The sequence below is a fragment of the Papaver somniferum genome, chromosome 10, assembly GCF_003573695.1.
Source record: "Papaver somniferum cultivar HN1 chromosome 10, ASM357369v1, whole genome shotgun sequence".
Lineage (NCBI taxonomy): Eukaryota > Viridiplantae > Streptophyta > Magnoliopsida > Ranunculales > Papaveraceae > Papaver > Papaver somniferum.
Genome location: NC_039367.1, coordinates 28652558 through 28678830, shown reverse-complemented (window position 1 = coordinate 28678830; position 26273 = coordinate 28652558). Strand labels below are relative to the sequence as shown.

The window sequence follows — 26273 nt, the reverse complement described above, 5'->3', positions numbered from 1 at the left end:
ACAGTTTCAAAAGCGTAGAATGATAGACACATTTATGTGTCTAATATGTCTCAATTGTATGTATTGTTGGTGCTCGATTTTGTATTTATTTTGTTATTTTATGTCTTTGTAGGTATTTTTGGAGAAATAAGCTCTTGCGGCGAAATTGACTCGAAAAGTGGTGTTTTACACCCCAGGATAAAGTACTAAAGGCACCCAGGAAACACCCCGGACGAGTGTTAAAAGCGCCCCAAAAATAAGCCGGAGAAACTCCAAAAAAATTACTATTCACGCCCAAAAATTACTATTTGCACCCCATAAGGAAAGTGCCAAAGGGACACTCGTACAGGATTAGGGGGAGGACATCTTCTTCTCAAAATTCAAATTTAATATTGGCGGGAAAATATTTATCATTCCCTGGCAGTTTTCGATCAAGAATTTGAAGATGTTAGAAGGAGATTCAATGGCTGGAATTGGTTGGGATTGTTCCTAGAGGGTATAAGAAGCTATTTTGGGTGTTTGTTTCGATTAAATTTGGCTGAATAACGTGTTTTAATCCAAAACAGTGGACACAAGCTTTCACGGGTTCAAGTGATTATGACACGATTCAGGCGTGTAATGCACGAGTTGGGAGTTTTTTGCACTACATAGAGGCGTGATGAAGGTTTAGAAGGAAAGAAATACAGTTGCATGCACAAGTATATGATAAAAATGGAATTTTGAGCGTGAGAATAAAAATAATAAAGAGAGGATATTTTGAAGTTATGGAGGAGATTCGATGCATCCTTTGGGTATAAATAGGTAAAATAAGTATCATAGAAGAGTTTTCGAGAGTTTGGGGTCGATAGGAGAGCTCAGAAGGGAGAAATCAAGAGTTGATGAAACTATGTTTCTGTTGATGATGATGATGATGAATAACACGAAGAACAGACTAACTGGGACAGTCGTTTATCAACAGTGTCTAAGACGCACAGCATTGTGTCGTAGGTGTGGGTCTTAGAACCACAACGACAACAACACTTCTATTTTATTTTGTGACGCTTTCTGTGGGCCACACATTAGCTGTTTACACCATTTTCTCTTCTTCTCTTCATTGTAAACACCATTTGAGCAATAAATAAATATTTTGAGCGTGTTTTTATCATGATGAGCTAAACCCAACGCTGGGACGACGAAGGAAGGTGAATTTCATAAGGGGTAAATTTATTTTATTCTTTTTTATGACTTTTGCATTAATTTAAAGTTGAAATATGATTTGAATTAATTGGTTGTGATTTAATTTGATGATGTATGCTTAGCTAAGTTGTTTTGATACATCATGCTTAGGACTTACAATCAATGTTTTAAGAATCTATCTTGGCAAAATCAGAGTCTATGTTAATTTTATTGAGTTTTAATTGTCAAAGAATATATGAATGAACCTTGTGTAGTGAATTCAGCCAAATCCTTAGTCCCAGTACCTCTCACCCATTGTTAATATTTTTGTATATATAATTTTATTAAATCTAAAAATTCCATTTCCTTCACAAGTCTGAAACGAATCCCTTACCACTATCACTACAAAAATTATAATCATATAACCAAAAGGACATAGGTAGACCAGCATGAGAAAGTAGAGCTAAGTAGAGATTTCCAGAGATTATAGTTTGTCTTTGATAATTTTGAAGGTGGTTTAAAAGTAAGAGGAATATGTTTTGTTGTTTCCGCCATTGCTGTTGATGTAGAAGATGAAGATTGAAGAAATTAGGGTTAAAAACAGGTATCTGATACCATGTTGAAAGAGTTCATGTTTAAAAGTAAAAGGAATATGTCCTTGGACACTCTTTCAATAGTTTTTATTGATTTGAATTCATGCTTTCAGATTACAGACTAGAAAACACATTCTCTGTGTTTATAGACAATTTTAATTTTTGTTGACCTGTTACAAACAGTTACAACGTACACATGACCCACTATTGGTAATTACAACACAGTGTGCATTTCATACGTGTACTAGGCAGAACAGACTCACACATACTGCACCATTGACTGAACCATAATGAACCATTGTCTAACAGCTGATGAACAAGACCCAAATTTCCAAATCAGTTATGCACCAGCACCTGCACCAGCAGTAACATTTTCTACTGTAAATCTAATTAAATTCACGAACCTCAAAATTTTGTATATCTTATTAAGCTCTTAAAACTCGGCTGGCTTCCATTTATGGCAGATGATGATGATGCAGTAGGATTAGGTAACTCCAATGACTCTCATTTGGCCTAATCGCCAATCTCGAACAAAAAAAAAATATTTTCATCAATCATCGTGAACAAGTGCTGGATACTAGCTAACAATATAATTCCACTGGATTTTTTATATGCAGGTTGAATCCACTCAAATTAAGTATGAAGGTCATCGTCTTTTGATGCTATGTTTCTTCAACATAGTCATCAGCGGTGTAACTAACAACTTAACCTGGCAAAAAAGGAGGTTAGCTTGACCATATCTAAAAGTCAATAATAGTTGAGTTGATGGTTTTGGTTAGTCAATGACCCTAATAAATCAACATCAATACAACATGTTCTAGGACCCAGACTCAAATTAGGTAGAAAACATAAGACTCTTTTACAAAATATCTCTTCTCTATTTTATATACACAAAATTGGTTTAAAAGACCAAAATAAAAAATTTCTGGGTGAAAGGGACAGTTAGATTTTGATACTGTTTAAATGGACAAAAATGTAAAAATAGACAGGATGTAACCAGTTTCATCCTACCCATTTTCAAATATTTTTTTTTATTTTTAATCTACATCAGGATGCATCCAGTTTCATCCTTGCTAATTTTTTTGTCCATTTCACCCTAATTATTTTTTACTCGTCCATTTGAACCGTGTTTTAAAAATATTTAGACAAATGACTCATTTTTCATTTTATATAATGTATTATATAGACCTATTGGCATAAATTAATTGGGGTTCTTAGGCTGTTTTATTTTTGGAATTAAGGAAAAGTACGTCCTGTTTATTTCAGGGTGCATTTTCTTATGTAAAAAGAAATTCTGGACCCCACCCATGTATTTAGCCTTTTTCCAAAAAAAATTTAATCAGTGTAGTCTACCATGCTCATCAATTTAGTCCAACAGTTTAGTCCACGGTATACATTTCCGTGGTTTATTTCTTATTAGCAGATTAAGAAGAAGAAGTTTAGAGAAAAAAATGGCAGGGTGCCAATGAGAGTTGGTCCATATTATTTAGTATTCGATATGCTAGGCAGGTGTTCACTGAAATGCTTCGAAGTAATTGAGTTATGTATTTTCTAGTTCTCCTGTAAACCAAATTTAGGCATAATCTCATGTAAGTAGGATGTTACCGGAATCACTGGTGATTTGTTTTGATTTCAACTGATCAGTTTGAATCCATTTTTTTGTCTTATGATCTTCTTGTTAATGCTCAACATAAATTGCTTCCTACTCTACATGGAGCAAATATTATGCGTACCAATCGTCTCATTGATGCACCTCTCACAAAGAATGGCACCCCAGCTACCATCTGCCAGATTTGCATAAAACCTTATCATGATGCAAGAAATTATTGGAAGCGTTACGATGAGAACTATTATCCCCGCGTCGTCCACAACCAAAGAATGCTCCTAAAAGAGGTGGTAAAAGTTACTCTTCATCGTCTGGACCTCGTGTTGCGTATACTGCTACCCACAATCCTATCAATATTTATGATTGGCTTCCAGACAGTTGTGCAACAAATCACATGACAAATAATCTGGGTAATCTTCAAACTCATTATGAATATACCGGTCCAGATCACTGCTAGTGGTGCGAATCTTTCTATATACTATACCAGTAATGCTGTTTTACAAACTTCCACCTGTAAGTTTGTACTTTCTAATGTGCTTCATGTTCCAAATTTGTCTCACAATCTTCTCTCAGTATATCAATTTTGTCGTGACAATGATGTGGTTTTTGATTTTTTTCATGATGTTTTCCTTGTTAAGGGTCGACCTACAGGGGAGGTAGCACTTAGGGGACAGCTCCGTGATGGTTTATACACTCTTCAGCATGTTAGTCCAAAATCTCTTGTCGGTGAAGTGCCTCTATTCAAATTTGGCATCAACGTTTAGGCCATCCAGTGCTTCGTAACGTTCAACCGGTTGTTCCTCGTCATTGCCTTCTAGTTTCGAGTTCTAAGTTTTCGTTTTGTTCCTCATGTTTAGAGAATAAGAGTCATAAATTTCCTTTTCAGTCTAGTACCATGGTTTATGATCATCCTTTAGATTTGATTGTGTCAGATGTTTGGGGACCTGCTCCTATTTTATATCCAATGAAGGTTATCGTTATTATATTTTATTTGTTGATGCTTTTAGTCGATACACATGGATATTTCCTATGCATGCTAAATCTGATGTGTTGCAAATTTTTATTACATTCTCTAAACATGTTGAAAATATCTTTAACACTAAGATTAAGGTGTTTGAGTCCGATAATGGTGGTTAATATCGAAAGTTTACCAAAGTTTTACAAGCCAATGACAGTCATCATCGTTTCTCTTGCCCTCACACTTCCGCACAAAATGTTTTAGTATAACGTAGACGTCGTCATGTTGTTGAAAGTGATCTTACTTTATTGTCTCTAGCATATGTTTCATTATCTTTTTGGTACGATGCATTCTTTACAGCTGCTTTTCTTATGAATAGAGTTTCCTCAGCTCCGACTGGTTCGAGATCTCCTTATGAATTGCTTTTTAATCGTGTGCCTGATTATTTACCATTACGCACTTTTGGTTGTCTCTATTTTCCACATCTTAGACCCTATGGTCGCACAAAATTGGATCAGAGTTCCTCTCCTTGTGTTTTCCTAGGCTATAGTGATCATCACAAAGGATATATATGTCTTAATTTACCCACTGGTCATGTTTATTGGTCTCGTGATGTTGTCTTTGTCGAAGAAAAAATTCCTTTTGCTGCTACCCCGGCTGTGCTACCTTCACCTCCACCGCCCTTATAGGTATTTTCGTCACCATCTTCCTCCAATATATTTCCCACTGTTTTATCTCATTTGGATTCCACTGTTAATGGTACTAATCCACTTGAGTTGTTTGGGATACAAACTCCGGCTGCAACGTTGAATACTGCACAAAAAAGTGATATACGTACACCAGCTTCCGCCTTTATACCGCCACCTGTTATTACACCGCCTACTACTACATCACCTGCACAGCAACAGCAACAGCAGCGTCACATGACAACATCATCCAGTACTCATCTAGTAGCCATCAGAAGCAGCAATCGGTCCACTACCGGCATCTTCTGACAGCATCCCTTCTCAGATTACTCCACCATTTCCAAATACTGCTAGTGCTACTCTACAGGAGACAACAGGTATGGCAGCACCTGACCTGCCCACTACGACTACAGGTCGACCTATTCAACAGACAACAACTTCTGATGATGTCACTTCGACAGCAGCACAGTCACACGAGTTGTTGTCCACAGCTCCAGCTATTACTGTTGACACCGCACCAGCCTTTGAGTATACGTCTCCAGAACAAGCCGACAACAGCAGTCAACACTTTATTCCTCTGCAGCCATTCTATGGCGTTCTATCTAGGGAATAATCAATGAGTTTATTTCCGCAATAAAGGTTTACTAATGACCACCCAATGGTAACACGGGGAAAGGATGGTATTTTTAAACCAAAAGTTCTTGCCGCTTCGAAATAAGCTAAAATAACTGATGATCTATTTGAGCCTTCGTGTTATTCTCCGGCTAAGAACGATCCCAACTGGCGGCCTCCTACGGACTTGGAAATTCATGCGCTTTTGAAAAATGAGACTTGGTATAAAGTTCCGCCTCCTCCTAACAAAAATATTATTGGTTGTAAATGGGTTTTTTGTGTTAAGAGACGAGCTGATGGTACCATTAAGCGTCAGAAAGCTCGTCTAGTTGCCAAGGGATTCAATCAACAAGAAGGTATTGAGCATGGTGAGACATTTAATCCGGTTATTAAGACATGTATTATTCGTATTATATTGACGCTAGCCTTGTCTTACCAATGGCCTATTCGTCAACTTGATATTCAAAATGCTTTCCTCAATGGCATTCTCATCGAGGAAGTATACATGAAGCAACCACCTGGTTACGTCGATCCTCAGTTTACTGACTATGTTTGTAAATTGCATTGTTCTATTTATGGTTTTAAACAAGCTCCCCGTGCGTGGTATACTCGTCTCAGCTCTTTTCTTCATAAACTTGGGCTTGTTATCTCTGGTTGTGATACTTCCTTATCCATTCGACGATCAGCTGAAGGTATTTTTTTTCTTTTGGTTTATGTGGATGACATAATTTTAATGGGATATTCTATAACATGTATACAATCCCTTATGAGTACACTTCATAATGAGTTTGCTCTCAAGGATCTTGGCTCTTTTTCGTATTTTCTTGGCATAGAGGTCACGCAAACTTCTGGTGGTTTGTTTCTCTCACAACCACGTTATATTGAAGACCTTATTATTCGTGCTAACATGCAAGGAGCGAAACCAGTCACCACTTCTTTTAGTACCTCCACTGATATTCACCCGGTTGATGGTTCTTTACTTTCGGATGTCACATTGTACATGAGTTTAGTTGGTGGTCTTCAGTATCTATCTATGACAAGACCGGACATTGCCTTTGCTGTTAATAAGGTATGTCAATTTATGCATAAACCCACAGAAGCTCATTTGGTTCTTGTCAAGCGTATACTTCGCTATTTTCACCATACTTCTACCTTCGGCATTTTTCTTCGTCCGGAACACAATTTCCAGCTTAATTTTTTGGCTTATACTGATGTTGATTGGGTGGTGACCATCTTGATCATCGTTCTAGAGTGGATATTGTGTTTATCTTGGTTCTAATCTTATTTTTTGGAGTTATCGTAAGCAACATACAGTCTCCAGGTCAAGTACTTAATCCGAGTATCGTGGTTTGGCTATTGCGACAGCTGAATTAATGTGGATTGAATCTCTTCTTCGGGAACTTAAGACTTCTATTCGATTTCCTCCCACTCTTTGGTGTGATAACTTTAGAGATACTTATCTCACAATGAACCCAGTGTTTCATGGTCGCACGAAACACATAGAAATTGACTATCATTTTGTTCGTGAGAGAGTTCACAATGGCTAGCTTGTTGTTCGTTTTGTTTCTTCTAAAGATAAAGTTGTTGATATCTTTACTAAGTCTACTCCAAAGGATCATTTTTGTCGACTACGCTCTAAGATCAATGTCATAGACAACCCAGTTAGATCGAGGGGGAGTGTTAGACATATAACAGATGTGACCAATTAAGTCACGTATGTATATGGTTTCCTAATAAGTTATATCTTGTATTTATAGGAAATATTTTGTAATTACACTTTATATATTTTGTATCTCATATATTCTTTGTATCCAAAGGAATATCTATTGTAATCTTTGATATATAAATACATAAGTATTCTTCTGTGTTTCTCATTCATTGAGAACACCAAAAAAATACAGTTTCAACTCTATGATAACACAGCTGCACAAGACATCAACATCATGTGGATTTGGAAAGCATATGGGAGGCTAGTGTGTTGGATATTTTCAATATTATTTGCCGCTGTGTGGGGGGGTCCGGGGGGCGTAGCCCCTCCCGGCTGTGTTCGACCTAGGTTATATTTGTGGGGTGAAGTAATGTTATCTGCATGTTATATTTTGAATAGAATTCCTTTGAAAAAGAAGAATGTATCTCCTTATGAATTGTGGTTTAATAGGAAACAAAATTTGAGAAGACTTAAAGTTTGGGGTTGTTTAGCATACGTTAGGAAGCCTGATCCTAAAATACCTAAGTTAGGAAATAGGGCGTATAAATGTGCTTTTGTGGGTTATTCACTAAACAATATTACTTACAGATTTTTAATCCTTGACACTTTTGAGATTATAGAATCTGTAGATGTGGAATTTTTTGAGAACTTGAACTGGAATAGTTCCCAAATGCAACCCATAGAAAACCCGTTGTTACCTAGTCTTGAATCTGTAGAGACTAATGACAATGATGAGGAACTTACTTCTGAAACTGTAGAAGATGTCGAACCTAGAAGAAGTAAGAGAGAAAGAAAGGAAACAAGCTTTGGTCCAGAATGGGTACAATATCTTGTACAAGGTAGTAAGAATGAAATTCTTAGTGTTACTAAATATGTTATGCATGTTGACGATGACCCTAAGACTTATGCTGAGGCTATAAGTTCCAGATATGCTAGTTTCTGGAAAGAGTCTATCAATGATGAAAAGAATTCACTTTTGACTAATGGTACTTGGATATATTGTGATTTACCTCCAGACGTAAAGCCTATTGGGTGTAAATGGATATTCAAAAGAAAGATGAATGTCGATGGTTCTATTGATAAGTTTAAAGCCATATTAGTTGCTAAGGGTTATAAGCAAAAACATGGAATTGATTACTTTGATACATATGCTCTTGTTGCTCGCATCTCATCCATTCGTTGTTTGATTGCACTTGCTTCTATTCACAACTTAAAGAAGGTTTGCAAGTTGGTTAAATCTCTTTATGGTTTGAAGCAAGCTCACATACAATGGCATGAGAAGTTTGATAAGGTAGCTTTGTCATATGGTTTTGTTGTGAATGATGCTGATAAATGTATCTATAGTAAGCATGATAGTTCTGGATGTGTAATTCTCTGCTTGTATGTTGATTATATGCTTATTTTTGGATCTGACATATCTCGTATTGAAGAAACAAAAAGGTTTCTTAGCTTTAACTTTGACATGAAGGATTTAGGAGAGGCTGATGTGATCTTAGGAATTAAAATTCTAAGAAAGGGGAATCAGTTGGTTTTAACCCAATCTCATTATATTGAGAAATTTTTCAAGAAGTATGGTCATTTTGATGACATCCCAGCCGTCAATCCCATATATGGATCCTAATATAAAGTTAATGAAGAATATTGGACGTGCTCATAAGAAACTTGATTATTCCAGTGTTATTGGAAGTCTTATGTATGTTATGCATTGCACAAGACCGGACATAGCCCAAGCCGTGGGAGTGCTATGTCGTTTCTCAAGTAACCCAGGAGTTGAACACTGGAAAGCAGTTTCAAGAGTATTGGCTTACTTGAAGGGAAAGTTGACCACCTATAGCAGAAAACCAACCTATGTTTTGAAAAAGATAAACAAGGTTCAAATTAGTGCCATGGTTCTGGAAGAAACAAAGGATGGATGAAAATCCTTAATAAGTCTATAGTTGTTTACAGGTGTATCGCAGAAGCACCTTAGAGACTTACATATATGAGTATGGAAATCAGGCCGTTTCCTAAGAGAAAAAGACCGCTCTCTGAGTGACTCATGAATCCAGGATAAGCACAGGGCCATTAATATGCTGGCTACAGAACACACTACCATAGAAATCAGTATGTGTGGAGATTCCGGTTTTGTCACATGGGGTACTTGGTTCAAGACTGGTTTCACCACTGAACCCCGATAAGGCTTTGAATTTCTTACACTAAGTGAAGGTTCAAATCCAAAAGATACCTATCATTTATGTATTGACTTCGACGAAGATGCTTAATTCCCAACTAAGCGTGAACTACGTTGGCTTGATCCCACTCGGGTACGTAGGCAGTCACTTTGGTGATGCAGCCACTCTGATTTAAAAAAATTTTAAATTGTGTGTTTTTTGTGTTGTTTTCAATTTTGAAAATAGGGGGAGAATGTTGGATATTTTCAATATTGTTTGCCACTGTGTGGGGGGGGTCCGGGGGGGCGTAGCCCCTCCCGGCTGTGTTCGACCTAAGTTATATTTGTGGGGGTCTAGGGGGCAACACCCCCTAGCAGAGTGCGAGACAACGTCTCGTAGAAAATTTTCTTAGTTTTGAAATTCAAAACCTAAATCGGTTATCAGAATTTTCTACAGTCGCGTCTCTTCCCATTAATGGATGACGACCTTTGATAGCGTTTTTTGAAGATGAAACGACATCTCCAAAAGGCATGAAACCCTTTATAAATAGTGAAGGATTCTTCCCATTACCATCATTATCAAAAAACTCTTTCTCTCTAAACATCTTCAGAAACAAATATAGTGTGTTCTTGGTTGGGTCAAGGGAGTACAACCTTTGAATCCAACAACGTTGTTAGGGCTTCGTTGTATCCTGAAAGCAATATTTCGCTGACCGATTGTACTCGCCAATTTATTGGGAAGGGTCGAAATAATTGACGAAAAGAATCGCAAGGCTTTGAAGCTCCAGTGATACAACATTCCTTTTGGTTCTCTGTTTTATTCATCCTCTATTTTCAGTCCAAATTTCCAACATAGTGTACCACTGAAGATGGTGTGGTGGTGTCTCAAGAATGGAAGAGTGGTCTAATTTTAAAGCATGACTACCCGTATGTTTACATAACGTCTGGAAACAAATGTTATCATGCTGGATGTTCCTGCAGTTCGCCAAGAATTAAGAGGCTTTTTTGAAACATTTTGGTTCGTGTCTTGCCCTTTGTACAATTTTGATAGTGTTCTTCTCAATGCAAGATAGTTAGTAGTTGTATAGATGTTCTCCAAAAGTTGAACTTGTTATAGACGACTCTTACAATGCTGCAACCTCGCTCAAATAATATTCTTAACAAGTCATGTAAGTTTTGTTGTTCGGAGCCATTGAGCACATTTTTCTACATTCGGTGAAGTGTGAAGTGGTTTTTCAAAAAAAATAAATAGTCCCCCTATTTTCAAATCCTGGTTCCGCCAGTGTTGGACAGTAGCAGTAACTTGAGAGCCAACTAGTTCCTTCGCCACTAGGTTTACGGTATTCCTAGTTGTATTAGGTTTCCAAAAATAAATAAAAATCCAAAAAATAATAATTTCATAATTAAAACACTATAAATAGAATAGAATAGCCTGCCTATTCAATTCACAACCTTAATTCTCGATCTCTTCTTATTCTTTTCTTATTCTTTAATATAATGGCTGGAGATCCCAAGAGTAGCAATGCCGCGAGCAATATGAAAGGTGGTGGTCAATATAACCTTCATATGGAGAATTTTCACATCGATATCTTACAAAACATACTTTCTCGCTTATCATTCGGAGAAGCTTTATATGCTAGGCGAGTATGCAAAACTTGGAAAACACTCGTTGTTGATAGATGGTGTATTAAGCCTGGTTTCCTTTTCGTGTTCAATGGGCTTGTAAAGACCGAACTCAACATCTGCTATGGAGAACGGTATGATGATGACGGTGATATCATTGACGATACCGGTCATGTTAACAAGATGAATTACTACTATACTCATGAAACACTCACAAGGGTCGAACATGAAAGCTTGTTTAATTTTATTGATTGCAAGATTACTATCCTTGTTGGATCATGCAACGGTTTGGTTTGTTTCAAAAGATATAGACATGGCAATCCATTCTTGATTATCAATCCTTTAACAGAAGAAACTTTTTTTCTTCCGGATATTGATTACACGAGCCCCTTGGATACTATAAAGATATCCTGGGGCCTGGCAGAACGCGTAGTATGTGGGTTTGGTTATTGTCAGTCGACCAACGATTACAAGGTTGTTAAAATTTGTTACGATAATGGCCTAGTGAAGCAAGGTCAAGTCCAAGTGTTAACTATTGGCACTGATAAGTGGAGAAGCTTAGGATCTACTGATCACAGGTTGGGTTCAATCTCCTACTCGGAATCATTCCCTGGTATCTTTGCCAATGGAGCAATTCATTGGATTGACCAAATAGAGTATAAAGTCGTCGCCTTCGATTTAGAAGATGAGAAGTTCCGAGTGTTCACATTACCGCTGGACGACGTTGATGCAGATATAATACTTAGTTTGTTGGGAGGAAATTTGTGTTTGGTTCATGTTGAGCTTGGCAGTGAACATCCTTTCATGGACATATGGGCTTATAAGCAAAATAATGATAACAGCAGTGATACTAATACTACCATCATCGAGGAAGGGCATGGCACGAAACGCGACTACTATAACAACTCGTGGAATTGGACGAAAGAGTTTCATATAGAATGTGAAGATGATTCTTACGAGCCATTCGCGATTACTAAGAGCAATTTAGTTCTAATGTGGAACCATAGTCGCATTCTTCATTGTTATGACCCTAAAACTTCAACCATATATAAACTCTGGGATAGTGTAAACGTTATGGGCCTCGGGTACATTGACGCAGTTCCTTACACTACTAGTGGTGTTTCTTTGAAAGATCATATCGAGGAAAAAAAAAGGCCCAAATGATTACAAGTAAATTCAGAGAAAATCTTGTGCTGGAAAATTATCAGGATTCAGGAAAACAACAAGTTTGTTTCGGAAGACATGCAAAACGCAGCTGTGGAGAAGTTTAATTATTATTATTTTTATCTAAAAGTTTACCAAAGTTATGCATTATTTTATTTTATTTAATTATTGATGAAGTTTACATATACAAGAAATTAGTTGGAAGCCTATCAGCTCAACTCCAACAATGTACAACATTAATTGAACAGGTTAGCCTACTAGCGAGTTTCATGAGGAACCACCCAAGAGAGCAGAAGCGGATAGGGGTCTGATTACGTCAGAAAAAATCTCAGATGGTGTTTAATTTAATTTAATTTAATTTAATTATTTAGAAGAACTAGTATTTTGGATAAGTAAAAAGGTGTTTAGAAGAACTATTAGGTAAATTACTTCTAGATGCTTATTTAAAAAATTCATTCTGAACTTACTAGCCTGTTTAGATACCAGAAAATTCATATTCGGCACAAAAGAAAACCCAGTGTGTCTCGACCTTTCTTTTGGAAGCATAGCGACCGCATATCTCTTTTCCTCAGCTGGTGATGGCTGGCTGGCGACCTCCAGCAACTGTGGCCTACTGTTATCTTCTGGGTCATCTCTATGGATTTCCTGAATAATCTCGTAGTCATAAGGGAAGAACCATCTTCGAATCCTATAAATAAATAAAGAACAGAATGAGTTATTTCAGTGCGCGATACTAAATAGAATTGGAGATTGAAGCATCAGACACAACAAATGAACATGAGTTTACTGACTACAAATAAGTAGTACTACATGCACCGATATCAGGCACCAAAGTGTAGTGTTATAACAAAATAAAGACTACATAAAAGTATCTGCAAAGAGATGTATGTTTCCAAATCTCACCCTTGGTAGGCAAAGTCGCCGAGAAGTGTTACAATGGGAACAAGAAGAACCGACGGATAGAAATACACAGTACTCATTAGTATATAGATTACAAAGTACACGTTTTCCTGCAAACAACATAGTAAGACGTTCAGTTCTCATATTTAGTAACCCTTCCACAAAAAACAAACACATCCAATGAAAATAAGCAACTTACTTGTCTATCGTGTGGGGTCATAATTCCAGAATATATAAAGATGAATACGAACCATGCTAAAATGCTTCCTCCCACACTTACTCGATGCCACCTTGTGATCAAATTGCATGCTAAAAGAAGACGCAAGTTGACAGTTATCACAATGCACGTAAAGGCCATCGAGCTGACATCCCAAAGACCAAACATTTTTCCAGACGAATGCATAGCACTCTGACTGGAAGCAGTAATAAAGTGAAATAGAACTAGTGACTGGTAAACAGAAAAGAAACCCCAAACTCCCACAATTCTCCATTTGAAAAAAGTATTCCTTATTCCTTCTTTGTATAGACCTGGGTACTTCTTAGAAAGAGTTGCACTCACATCCTGACAAAGATGAAAATTGTAAGTCTTCAGTTCCAGCACATCTATACAATGAAAAAAATTGTTTAGATATGTCTACCATCATCTGCTCATATTAATCTAGTTCAGCTGCAGAATGGCATGTGTTAAGTATTACTGAAATAAGTCTAGTAATAGTTTCATTACAACTAGTGAATGTAACGGGAAATACCTTGTCAAACAAGCCAACTATAACTACTGGCATGGCTGTGAAAATAACATTATACAGAGACTGGTTCCAATCATCATAGAATCGCTGTCCAGAAAACCCGGTGTGGAAGGTGAACCAGAACTGAGTTAATGTGAAAGTAAGATTTTTGTAAAAGAAGTACATCACAACCTACAAATATTTAAAAGAAAGAAACACAGTCATATGAATGAACTCATGTAGATTTTAAAGTTGTATGATTCAAGACACAAAATGTTCAACCTTGCATATCCTTATGTATGACCATCGACCATGTACGAGAAGTAAATCAGTGAGGAAGCAGAATTGTGCAATAGCAAAATCACTAGCCATGACTGCTTGCATTCCTTCTAATCCACTTATTCCAACGCCAACATGAGCAGCTTGAATCATGCTCACATCATTAGCTCCATCACCAATGCTGAGAGTTATCTTTCGTGCACCTTTTTTGACTAGGCTAGTTACCTGGGAATAACAAGAAGCAATACCAACTCAACCGAAAGTTCAGATTAAGGGTCAAATATTAAAGATTCTAGGATACTATTTCAATTTCTGGAATTAGTGAACAACGAGATTCCATCCCGAAAGGGAAACTAAAATCTTCTAACTTTTCAAGTCACGAAGGAGGAACACGCAATTCATATGTAATATTCGAACATCTGAATAAGTAAGGAAAAATATTTCAGAACGTAGCAACTGGCCATTTCACACCAGGATCCCTACCTGTGCTTTCTGCAGAGGAGATACACGGCAGCAGACGACAGAGGTGCATTTCAAGCTTAGGTTGATCAAACTTCCTCGCAAATCAGGGTCTAGTGCATACATCAAACATTTGCCATCAATTACTAGTGCTAATTTGGGTCCAGAGACAGTACGGAGAGAATGTTGTGCTTCCTCTAAACATTTGTTCAACTGTTGTCTCACTGTCTCTCTAATGAACCTTGCAGTCTCCACGGGGTCGCCCTGATACGAATTACAAGAATCAAAGAGGTTAGTTTAACACGAACACTTTGGATTGCAGCAACTTGATACTTTTGGTTCTCAAATGTAGAACCTTTCAACATGTGACTAACCTTATCTTCAACCTCCCTAATAGCATCAGTTTCCGAACTTATGATGAACTGCTTCATGTCATTGTTGATGAGGCTACACGCTAGAATAGTACGAACACAGAAAAAATACATCAGTTAGCCTAAATGGCATGGAAGATGGAATACATATGAAGTGAGGAACATATAAAAAGCTCAAGAAACGCCTATTAAAAAGCTGAGCATTTGACTCACCATAGGCAATATTTATTGCAGTTTCCATCTTGTCCCCTGTCAATACCCAGATCTTGATTCCAGCTCTAGCTAAAGTCTCTATACAACCAGGTACTCCTTCTTGAAGTTTGTCTTCTATTGCCGTGCACCCAATCAGAATAAGCTCCTTTTCTATAAGTTCTGCCACCTACATAAATGTTACAATTATATTCTAATTTTCTGCAACAGAAGATATCAAATGAAATATCTCGATCAATATCTACCAAAATAAATGTACCTCGTCCAACTTCTTTTCACGGTCTCGTAAAGAAGATTTAGCTTTAAGGAATCTTTCGTTCCAGCTATCATAAAATTCAACACTCAAATCCCTGTAGGCAAGGCAAAGTGTACGTAAACCAGAAGAGCCGAACTGTTCCATGTGCTCCCTTGTTAAGTTCTTTATGTCATTATTCTCATCTGTCAATCTTTCGTAGATGACAGTATCAGCACCCTGTGAAATACAAGTTCTACGAACTTAGTTCTTCATAAGCAGTAGTTTAGCTCCAAAACAGTTATATTTGTGGAAAATGTATCACCTTGCAGTACAAAACGAGCCTGCCTTCTGGATAACGACATATGACAGACTGACGCTTCCTTGTACTATTTACATGATAGACATAAAGAGAAAGATAAGTCTAGTGAGAACATCAATTACAAACATAACAACAACAAAAAATGGTCAGAAGCCCAACCTATTGAATTCCAGAACATTTAAAATTTCATATGATACATCTTGGATGTCACCAATCTTCTCGACATGCGATTCACGAACCATGATGGATGTCGGTGTACGCCTGAAGTAACAAATAATTGTCGCTTAAATATTAGCATTGACTATGAGGTATTAAAAACTAAACCAAAGAGTAAGATTAATTTAGCTTAAATGAATTGATTAAAAGTTCTAGTTTTTGAGGTATAGTAACAGATTTAGGGATTGGACTAGAAGGAACAAGAATGAAAAGCAATACCACTCTAAAATTTTAACAATAATCAAGGCATAAGGAGTGTTTTTAAAAGCCTTGACTGGAAGGAATTGCATGTGGATATCAACACCATAGAGAGGTTGGAATTAAGATTTAGGAAAAACAATTACCGGTAAAAGAAGAAGCCAAAGTTTTTTGAGGCAATAACGAGAGCGGACTCATCTGGTGATGCAGCCTGATATCTGATCTTCTCTGGGGACTCATCACCTTCAGGGAGAACAGTATGACAGATTGCAAGGCATCTGAAGAATTCCTATTCAAAGTAAAGACTTCGATTGAGAATGTCATGGTTGAATAAAATCACAGGATACAATGAGAACCAAAACAGTTTAGTAATCCAATAAACATTAAAGAAACTACCTTACAGGCATCAGGGTTAGGCTCATTTCTCCAAGCCCCACGCATAAGCCTAGCATCATCAAAGTTGAAACCTTTCTCATGTTCAGCAGAAGTTGATTTTGGTATCTGCAAACAATTCGGTAAACAGTGAAAACGAAGATAAAACCAGTTAAATGTTTCTCTGACAATGATCTCAACATTACCTCTCCTAATTGTATGCCATTCCGCTGCACCGCACCTAGATCAATTTCAGTGACACCATGCCCATAAGACTCTCCTCCAATAGAACACTTAAAGAATTCCATCAGGTTTCTTGTTAGAGTTCCTGTTTTGTCAGAAAAGATATATTCTATCTGTCCAAAGAAAAAATATAATCAATGTCTAAAGCCTCGAAATATGCGTTAAGAGTAAAACACAATCCCTTTAAAAAAGAGAAAAAGGAGAATTACAGATTGTACAATTAAATTTCGCAAATGTACTCAAATTAGATAAGCTTAACATTGACTCGTGCTACACTTGGGCTGAGAAAAGAAAATTGACGTGGCCATACCTGGCCAAGCTCCTCATTAAGGTTAGACGTCCGAGCTAGTGCAGGGGTGTTGGTTTCCGCATGATACATACGTAAATCCTTATTGATATACTGAGTTGATTGAATAAATTTGATCATCTGGAAGTGCCCAACAAGAACGTGACATGAATAAAACACCACACAACAAAAGAGTCAAAATTAATTGCAGATTCTATATCATTATTTTGAACCACAGAAACTAAATCATCTTCTCTACTAACCTCGATAGAAACATAAAGAGAAATAGGAATAATTGTCGAGTACAATGTTATTAGTGTAAACATGGTTAATATAGTAACCTGCAAAATGTTGCACAAAAATAAAGAAAAGTTATTAATCACTAAACCGATTCTTTTTCAAATAATCAAATTCAGATGGTAACTTGAGTTGCAGGAGCAGAAGGTACCAGGAATCTGTTTCTAGGGTTAAACTGATCTTCAACGCCTTTTTCAAGACCTAAGTAATAGTATTTGCGATCTATGAATACACCACTGCAGAATTTTGGGAATAAGATGAATAATTTCACGAGATACTTAGAGAAACATACATGAATAACAATTTAAAGTAACAGAAATCAGGAAACTGTAAAGCTATTTTCTAGACCTGCCAATAGCTCCAATGAAACACATACAAAAGAGAGCACCAAAAAGAGCGAGAATCAGTTTGTCAAGTTTCCTCTCTAAAGTACTCCTTTTGGAAGGGACATTCATAGAATTCATCATGACCTACAAAGTTGAAGCAGTCCATTAATAGCTGATAAAATGCAGTAGTTAACTAGAAAGAGAAGCTATTGATTCATCAAGGAATTTATCAATCTCAAGTAAAATTTACAATTTCAAGCCAAATTAAAAAATAAAACTCAAAATGAGACTTTAAAATAACTGCAAAGTTACAGTCCTTGGAGAGAAAAATACACCTTGGTTTCATGTCCCGTAAATATAACAACTCCAACTATGTACTCCGTATTTCGTAGACTGCAGCTCTGGAAAAATATCAGAGCTTAAAAATCTGATAAAACATATTAACTTTGACAATACATAAAGGTAACCGAGAATGAAATAACAAAAGAAGTAGTGGAAATTAAACTTGAGATCAGAGACAGATTTGTTTGTCAGTTTGGCTTTTAGGGGTACCGCACATTGTATTGATTTCGTGGGAATATCTTAAGAAACATTGTGCTCAAGGACAAGGCATAAACATACACTTGGTTCGTGTATGCTTATCTTGAGAAAAATGCAAAGTAAAACTTAGTGCGTTGACATGCATATGAATGTGGCACTTACTCTAGAACCTTGCAGTGTGTGCAAAATAAGCTACAAGGAAGTAAAAAAAATCAACCGTACAAACCCGTAATAGAAGTTGATTTGGGGAAAGAGGTAGTGTTTGATTTTGGGTCATTAGATTCCCAGTGAAAGTGTACAGTGAGTTATTTGGTTGCTCACATTGTATTTCCCCTGCAACACAAGAGAAACTGTTTAAGCAATTCTAGCAAACATGATAAAAATATGACAAGGTGAATTTGATAAGCATCTTGTAAAACTTTGTATCATTTTTGTAAGATGTGTTACAAAGTTCACATGTTATACAAAATGAAACTACTAGGTGGATGGATCAACTGAAAATATCAAAACCTTTAAATTCAGAGATCATATCAGGAGTTAAGTAATCCCAAGTTTTTTCCGACGCTTTTCTAATCTTCAAATTTGTCTCACCATCAAGATTCGACGTCTTTGACCTCCTTAAGAAGAACCCAGAATCAGATCAGTGCCAATCAAATATAATCATCCTTTATGTTTCTTAGCAGTTTTTTTTTTAAATTTCTTGTTAAGTGTTGCTGCACCATCAAGTTAGAATATAGTATCTGATAATAAGTATTTGTATAGTCAGCACGTCGAATAAAGATTAGCAATATAAAGTAACTGAGTAAAAACATGGAACAAGACCTCAATATAACAGACACCATCTGGATTTGTACTAGCAAGGAACAGAAGATCAGCAGGGAAGTTGCTATCCTGCTTAACCTGTAATATGCAAACATTTAATTCACCAAACAGAGCTTTCAAAAACATAAAATGAAAACTCACCAAGTAGAACAACCATCAGTAATATTTGAAAGGAAAATTTAGAAAATTGAGAAGACTTACTCTAACAATGTCTCCAACTTGTAGCTGCTTCCAAGAAATAGTTTCCCAATCCTTATCTTGCAACGCATCTATAGCTGTTTTATTTATCGCCTTATCATTGTGCAGTCGTTTCTGCCGTGCAACAAAACATTTAAGGACATTAGTATTCTTTTTCTTGTTCTTGTTGAAAGGTGAAGACATGTGTACAAGAGACCAGCAAACTCCAACACTAGCAGACACTGAAACTGGTCTAAGGGTCATCCACGGCATAAACCACCAACAATGTTAGCCACCACTTGTAATTATGTAAGTGATCCTCTAATGACTAATACTAAGATGAAATCTTGCACTAAAATTCATTCTAAAACCAAAAATAAATAAATGAAAGGGAGATGCATGCTATCACCTAAATAAGAAAATAAAAATGAATTTACCCTCTATAAAACAATGCAAGACAACATTAAAAGCTGAGAATACTTACCCAGTCTTCCCATGCCTCCTTGACAAGAGAAGCAAAAAGCACCAGACTCAGTGGAACCACATTTGTTATCGGACTCACGGGACTGCACTGGTCGAAAAACTTACAAAGTCACATATCTATCTTACACAAATATCAAAATGACCAACAATTGAATGGAGCGAGTACCTGATTGGTGTCGTGGATAATATTGATATCATAAGAAAGTAAAGATTAGCAACCCTCCTGAACTGTCAGTACAAAAGACCATAGAAACATAATATCAACACCTAGCTAAACTGCATCAAATGTCGTATGTAAAGAGTAGGACTATGAACAATCTTCATGCAAGAGTTTACCTGTTCAAACAATCCTTTCGGTAAAAATGTCAACACATTATATTTCGTTGTTGATATATAATTCCCCTGGAAATACAAACAATAAACAGTTAAAATTACAATTCAACCAACCAATTTCCAAATAATCCATGATTCAAACAAATATAAACCAAAATTGTGTAGTTAATGACAACAATTTCCCCGACACTAACAAAAATTGATATATTAAACCTAATCACATTGTTATAAGAAAATGAAAAATGAACGGATTAGGGTTTTGTTGATATACCTTGAAACGAACAAGGAAATTAGCTTCACGATCATTACAAACAATGGAACGATGAGCAGGATGTTGAGGTTCAACACGACCAAGAGTAACGGTTCTTGTAGGAGGAATAACAGGAGCAGAAGAACCAGCAGAATTAGGAGATGGAGATGAAGAATGATCACTTAAATCTATACTTCTTAATCTTTCCCTTCCAATAACAATACCACCACCACCATTTCCTCCTCCTAAATCAAATGATCTTGATGATGATTTTACCTTCTCCCATCCTCCTCCTCCTCCACTCATTTTCTCCGCAACCAATCAGATCAACAATGTGTAAACCCTCGTTTCTGATTTTCTTCTATAATTTCTTCGCTCTTAAATTTCACATTTGCCTTCTCAATTTCAACATTGGAAACAAAAAAATTTCAGGATTCTTTTTAATTTTTCTTTTGAAGGGTTTTTTTCGGAAAATTGATTAATATTATTTCTTGTTTTACGTGGAGAAGTGGGGCCTGGTTAACCGGGAATGAGTTGGGTCCAGAGCAGAATCTTTTATGCAAAGTAGTCTCCTGTATCCATGGAGTAACCGGCAGTTATAGCGGTTGTTACTTGGTAAGGACAAGTGTCGGTTTATTTTTGTGAAATTGATACTTTTTGGCAAGGCCACATTGTCGTTGCTTGGCTTCGTCAATCAATTCAAACTCGCATGCTATGGCGCACTACACCAATGACCACTATACCATATTTGTAAATCTTATCAACTAAATGTGAAAGCTTCCACCAAGTTACTTGCCACAAATGAAACTCACCGCGTTAAATATATTGCCAAGTTACGCGTCATGCCACTACCAACAAATTTAAAAGCACACGCCAGGTTACTTGTCGCAAACCACAAGCCCCGCGCTAAATACAATGATAAGTGTCGTAATTTGGGCTTGCATGTCCTCGGGCATATTCTTGCACATGTTATATATCCGGCATATTTCAGAGGTGTGGCTGACCCACCAATGCCATCTCATGCTGTAAAATGGATAAGCTCAATTGGCTTAATCCAGTTTTTGGTCACATTTAGTGACACCCGTACTTACACATGGCAAATCCATGTTTGTAACTAACATGCATTCCTTCCTATATATAGGGTCAATTGTATACGTTTATAAAGTGACTTGAAATCAATAATAAGGGAATACAATTCTCATGTCCTTCTTCTTATGCCTATTAAACTTTTTTAATTTATACATATTACTTATCTGAGTTAGGTAGTGTCATATTAAACGTACTACCCCAAAGTATGTTAGAAGTTGATCACAATAAGCTGGATAAGTAATACGTATCGTGACTACACAACACGTTATCAGCACGAATAGCACGATGCCTCCAATTGATAAACCAGTGTTCGATGATGTTTATGCCAAGCTGTCGGGGATGATACCCACAAAGTCATATAATCAACTTCACAATTTATGTTTGTGTTTTGAGTTGAATTTGTGTTTTTGATTATATATGTGGATAGTAGTACTGACTCTGTTGCTTCTATTAATCAGGATAGTAACACTATTAATGGATGCAAGTTGTTCTACAAGTATTGCAAATACGAATGTTTTTGGGTAAGTGCGGGAAGGTGAGAACCGCGACTCCGTAAACTTTAATAATTTTCCGCTATATTATTTTTGTTATGGTACTTGAGGTTTTAATACCGGCGAAGCGAGAAATTGTTGTATCCCTAGAGGATAACATAAATTTAATTTCTCTTGCTCTAAATAATCTCCAGAGATTTTGAAACAATTCCACCAGAAGCTGGAATTTCGTCTAGCATAGTATCAATGCAAAAGGGACGGTCCGCTAGCCGTTCGGTCCCAGAAGTGACCCGTTATAAAAGTGCTAGTTGTTCCTATTTGCGGTCCCTGAAGTGACCAAGTAGGAAACTTTTCCATAAAAGAGTGTTAGGAAACTTTTCCATAAAAGAGTGTATCCATTTGTACACTTGTAAATTAATATTTCGTTGGCAATGAAGGTGACAAAATTGGAGATTTGTTGATATTATATTAGTACCATATTTGTTTGGATGTTTATCCTTTGTTTTAAGTTTTGTATATTTTCTTTGCTTATTTTTGTTAGTAATGGATTCCAGAAGCAATCCATGAGATGTTGTCGGCTCCATAAGCAGTCCAACATATATTTTGTGCCTTCCTATAATAATTCAAAATTTATGGGTTCCAACAGTAATCCATAAAGTAGACTCCAGAAGTGGTCTACCGAAATAGTTGGATTCCAGGAATTAACCACGAATTCTTGGGTTCCCGAAGTAGCCCATGGTTACGTAATGATATTGTTAATGATTTATTAATGTATGTCTTTCGTCCAACTGTGACATCGGATATGGATTCCTGAAGTAATCTATCCATTTTAAATAGACGATAGAGATATTTGTCTCTAAACAAGGGAATAACAAACACAAAAAATTTTGAACCATTTCTGTAAGCTTGTAGAGGTTTTGGGAAATGTGAAATGTCATTTCGGGTTCGAATAAGATGATAGACGGCTCCGGAAGAGCGTGTATCATTTTGGTGGTATAACAGTCATCTTTATTAACGCCTTATAATATTCCGGATCCCTGAAGAATCTGTTAAGTTTTTGAGAATATTTGGCGTTACCACCTTGAAACGACAAACGAGCATTTTTATGGAGTATTTTTTTTACTTCATTTGTTTTTGTGCCAGAAGCACGAGGCTCTCTATTATGGGGTGTGCCAGAAGTTTAGTGACCCTTGAATTATTCATGCTCAGGCATGATCAGTATGAACACCAAAGTTCTACCAAGATGAGTAGACGATTCAAAATGCTCATGGACATCCTTTACTGAACCTGAAGCTTCTACTAGATAAGGATGTAAATTGTGTTATTGGTCCCTGAGACAATTAGTTGTTAAATTGCATTAACATTAACGTTATGGTAACCCATTACTGAATCACCAACATTAACTCCTAGAAAGGATTCAAGGTGGAAATTGCAGGACTTATTCACCCTGCAATATGGACAATTATTTCAATACTTTAATGTATTGATAGACACATCTACTAGATGGTCTCTTGTTATATTAACACGTAATGTTAGATTTTGCCGAACTATTTGTGCAAGTCTTGTGGTTGCGTATCCATTTTTGGACTTTCCACTTAAGTCCATTTATCTTGGTGGTAAATTGATATTTGATAGGCTTTGATACTTTGATTTCAGTTGGTGTTATATCGAGCATATAGTTAGCACATGTGCGCACTCGACATGGTCTAGTTGAGTTCTTTGCTTAAGCATCTTTAGTTTATTGCTCGACCAACTATTTACCATCAATTATATCTTGGGAAGCAACCTTACAACTTACGTGTTTGTTCCATAACGTCACCTAGATATATATGTTGGTTTCGATTCATAAGACATTTAAAACCATGTACTGATAATGTCTTATTGAAGATGAGACTGTATTCCTGCCATTAGGGGGAGGAAGTAAGCCGTCGAAAAGAAACGGCGTGAGATGTCTCAGCTCTTGTCGAGCCTGCAGTTGTTTTTGGGTACTTTTTTGTAGTTAAGTTAAAACCCAAAATCTATCATGAGCAGAATTGCGTTTGAAAATCAGGCAATTATGGAACCAGAAGTTTCCAAAAATGAGATAGTAATGTTTCCGCCATGATCAGGAAAACTAAAATGCCACCAGAAGTTGGCATGACAACCCGCCACCAGAAGTTCGGCAAGAGTAGGGTTGATAACCTTTAAGGTTCTCCCACTTTAGTCAGGGGGAGAAACGTCACCATAAAAGGATGGTGCAAATTATGATAACCTAAAAGGTTTTCCCTCCCTAACCAGGGGAGAAAGAATGCCACCTGAAGATGGCACGTATTACGTCGACAAAATTTAAGTACTTTTCCCTTGAAGTCATAGAGATGACAGACACCACCTAAAGGTTGTAGTAAGCAATGTCGACAATTCAACAGGTTATCTGATTAAGTATTTATCCTGATCAAACAAAGCTTGGCTGTCGCTATATATTGGCGTGAAACTATCTCAGTTTGTTTTCTCACACCAAGATATTGGATGTAATTGAGGTGTTGGATATTACTCATGATTAAAACAAATAACTGCAGTAGCTCTGGGGAAAATATTGCTCATCACTTGCTTGAGGATGCAGACACAGGAAGTTGTCTCAGCAGGTTAAATCAAGCATCTCGCAGTGACAAAGTCGTGTGTTAAAACACGCTTGAAGCCTGAATAATTGCCTCATATATGCCTCTTAAAAGAAATTACAATCACTTTTCTAATATGTAGTGCTCTTGAAGAGACTACAGATAGTGCTCCTGGAGACTATCAGAATATGATCCACACTCTCTAAGTATATACCTCATTAAAGATGAGGGATGATAATGCCCCTGAAGTGGCGCTGGTACCAGTCTGTGAAAATTTTAAGTATGCATGCATTAGATAAATGTGTGGGATCTATATAGTTGTCGATTATCTATTTACAATAATGGTTGTGTACCCCTCTGCAGAGGAACATCGACATTGTGATTGGTAGGCATATGACATGTTACCTTAAACTAAGGTAGAAGATGAAATCTCTCGAAAAAGCTTAAAAGTTCGGATCCGACTCACACCGTAAAATTGTGAGGCCTGAAAATTACAGGTTGGTGTTTGAAATTAAGCGCAGAGATAATAGTATTATCGTTTTAAGCGCGATACAGGGTTTCCTGCTGAACCCAGGGATTGGTTCTGTAAAACTAAAGTATTCCCCTAATATTGATGCACTTTAGCGTGGTAGTCCTTGAAGGACTCTGATTGCATATTGCTACGACTTATGATTGGTGATTATATTTGAATCTTTGAAGGATTCGATTTTCTGAATCAGGCAGCCACCTGACTTTGTGAATTATGTCAGGCTTGAAATTTAGTCATAATCACCATGTTGAAGAGGATAAATTTATGAACAATCCTTGTGTATCTAATGTTCTTGGTATAAGGTTAAAATCTGGATGAAATGATGATATCATTTTTGGCTTCTGAAAGAACCCTTAGTAGCGCTACAATCCACGCTTGAACTAGATTTTTGAGATCTCGCTGAGATCGAAATATTTGCTCGAGGACGTGCTAGCACATAAAACTTATTTGTATATACCAGTGTATCTAGTTTTAATACTCGTAATACTTATCGTGCTTCTAAATTAGCATCATTACTGGGAAGTGATCGATCTATCTGATACGTACGTTAAATTTATGGTCCAGAAGTACCATACATGGATATAATGCATGCATTATCTTGTGTTTTCTAACTTTTGTTTTGCAGGTTACATTTTTAGATGCTAAAATTAATTCTGCGGTATTTATGAGTTTACAAAAGGCCTTTCATTGTTATGCCTGAAGTTAAAGCGAAAAAAATAAATTGGTGTGCAATGGACTGAGGATTTAAATGCGAGGTGTATATTAGCGATTGTGCACCCGGCGCAAGACCTGCAGTCAATCCTCCATAAACTGCAAATAGTAAAGCGGTTTTCTGAAAGCTATATAATGTTTGCACCACCAGCCGCTTTAAGAAGTCATGCTTCAGGGGGAGTAAACTCGTAGAATCATAGGCTGGACTTAAACGCACTTTACTCTTTTTCCTTCACTAAGGTTTTGTCCCAATGGGTTTTCCTTGTCAAGGTTTTAACGAGGCAGCATATGCGTGTCCAGCAACATTATCAGGCGACGTCTGTTGTACTCTTTTCCTCTGGTATGGTTTTGTCCCACAGGGTTTTTTAGACGAGGTTTTTAATGAGGCAACATTTGCATCGACATCGACATTATTTTGAATTTTAGGCGCTCAGGTTTTGTCCCAAGTGGTTTTTCTGACGCAGGCGTGTAAGTTTTGTCCCAAGCGGTTTTCCTAACGCAATTTGTCGAAGGAAGTATTTCCTGGAGCTCAGGTTTTTGTCCCAAGTGGTTTTTTTCTGATGCAATTTTGACGGATGTCAATGA

The 26273-nt window shown here is 36.9% G+C and overlaps 2 protein-coding genes across 3 annotated transcripts; one reads left to right on the top strand and one right to left on the bottom strand.

Moving 5' to 3' along the window:
* Positions 1-10943: 10943 nt before the first annotated feature.
* LOC113315450 (F-box protein At3g07870-like) lies at positions 10944-12233 on the top strand. The gene has a single exon (XM_026563727.1). It carries the CDS (start codon positions 10944-10946, stop codon positions 12231-12233), a length of 1290 nt encoding a protein of 429 aa, XP_026419512.1.
* A 316-nt stretch (positions 12234-12549) lies between these two features.
* Positions 12550-20779, bottom strand: LOC113319733 (phospholipid-transporting ATPase 3-like). Of its 2 annotated transcripts, XM_026567979.1 has the most exons (27): positions 20296-20779; positions 20028-20093; positions 19858-19919; positions 19693-19774; positions 19233-19343; positions 19032-19109; positions 18720-18816; positions 18436-18542; positions 18005-18070; positions 17692-17813; positions 17495-17579; positions 17310-17387; positions 17071-17187; positions 16724-16873; positions 16542-16646; positions 16292-16434; positions 15891-15992; positions 15735-15798; positions 15437-15649; positions 15181-15346; positions 14971-15050; positions 14621-14860; positions 14141-14362; positions 13883-14050; positions 13333-13695; positions 13137-13243; positions 12550-12921 (listed from the first exon to the last, which is right to left on the bottom strand). In XM_026567979.1, exons 1-27 carry the CDS (start codon positions 20578-20580, stop codon positions 12597-12599), a joined length of 3804 nt encoding a protein of 1267 aa, XP_026423764.1. In that variant the 5' UTR covers positions 20581-20779; the 3' UTR covers positions 12550-12596. The 2 variants fall into 2 exon arrangements, with proteins under 2 accessions (XP_026423764.1, XP_026423766.1); XM_026567981.1 differs by lacking the exons at positions 19858-19919; positions 20028-20093; positions 20296-20779 and having other exon boundaries at positions 18720-18826; positions 19693-19777.
* Positions 20780-26273: the final 5494 nt, after the last annotated feature.

What these genes read in the sequence shown, in the direction of transcription:
- LOC113315450 (XM_026563727.1), top strand. Translation starts at nt 10,944, where the DNA reads ATGGCTGGAGATCCCAAGAGTAGCAATGCCGCGAGCAATATGAAAGGT.
- LOC113319733 (XM_026567979.1), bottom strand. Translation starts at nt 20,580, where the DNA reads ATGAGTGGAGGAGGAGGAGGATGGGAGAAGGTAAAATCATCATCAAGA. An exon ending in CTCTTTATGTTTCTATCGAG is followed by an intron (nt 17,188 to 17,309) that starts GTTAGTAGAGAA and finishes GGGCACTTCCAG; the next exon opens with ATGATCAAATTTATTCAATC. An exon ending in GGCTCGTTTTGTACTGCAAG is followed by an intron (nt 15,650 to 15,734) that starts GTGATACATTTT and finishes TGTATTTCACAG; the next exon opens with GGTGCTGATACTGTCATCTA.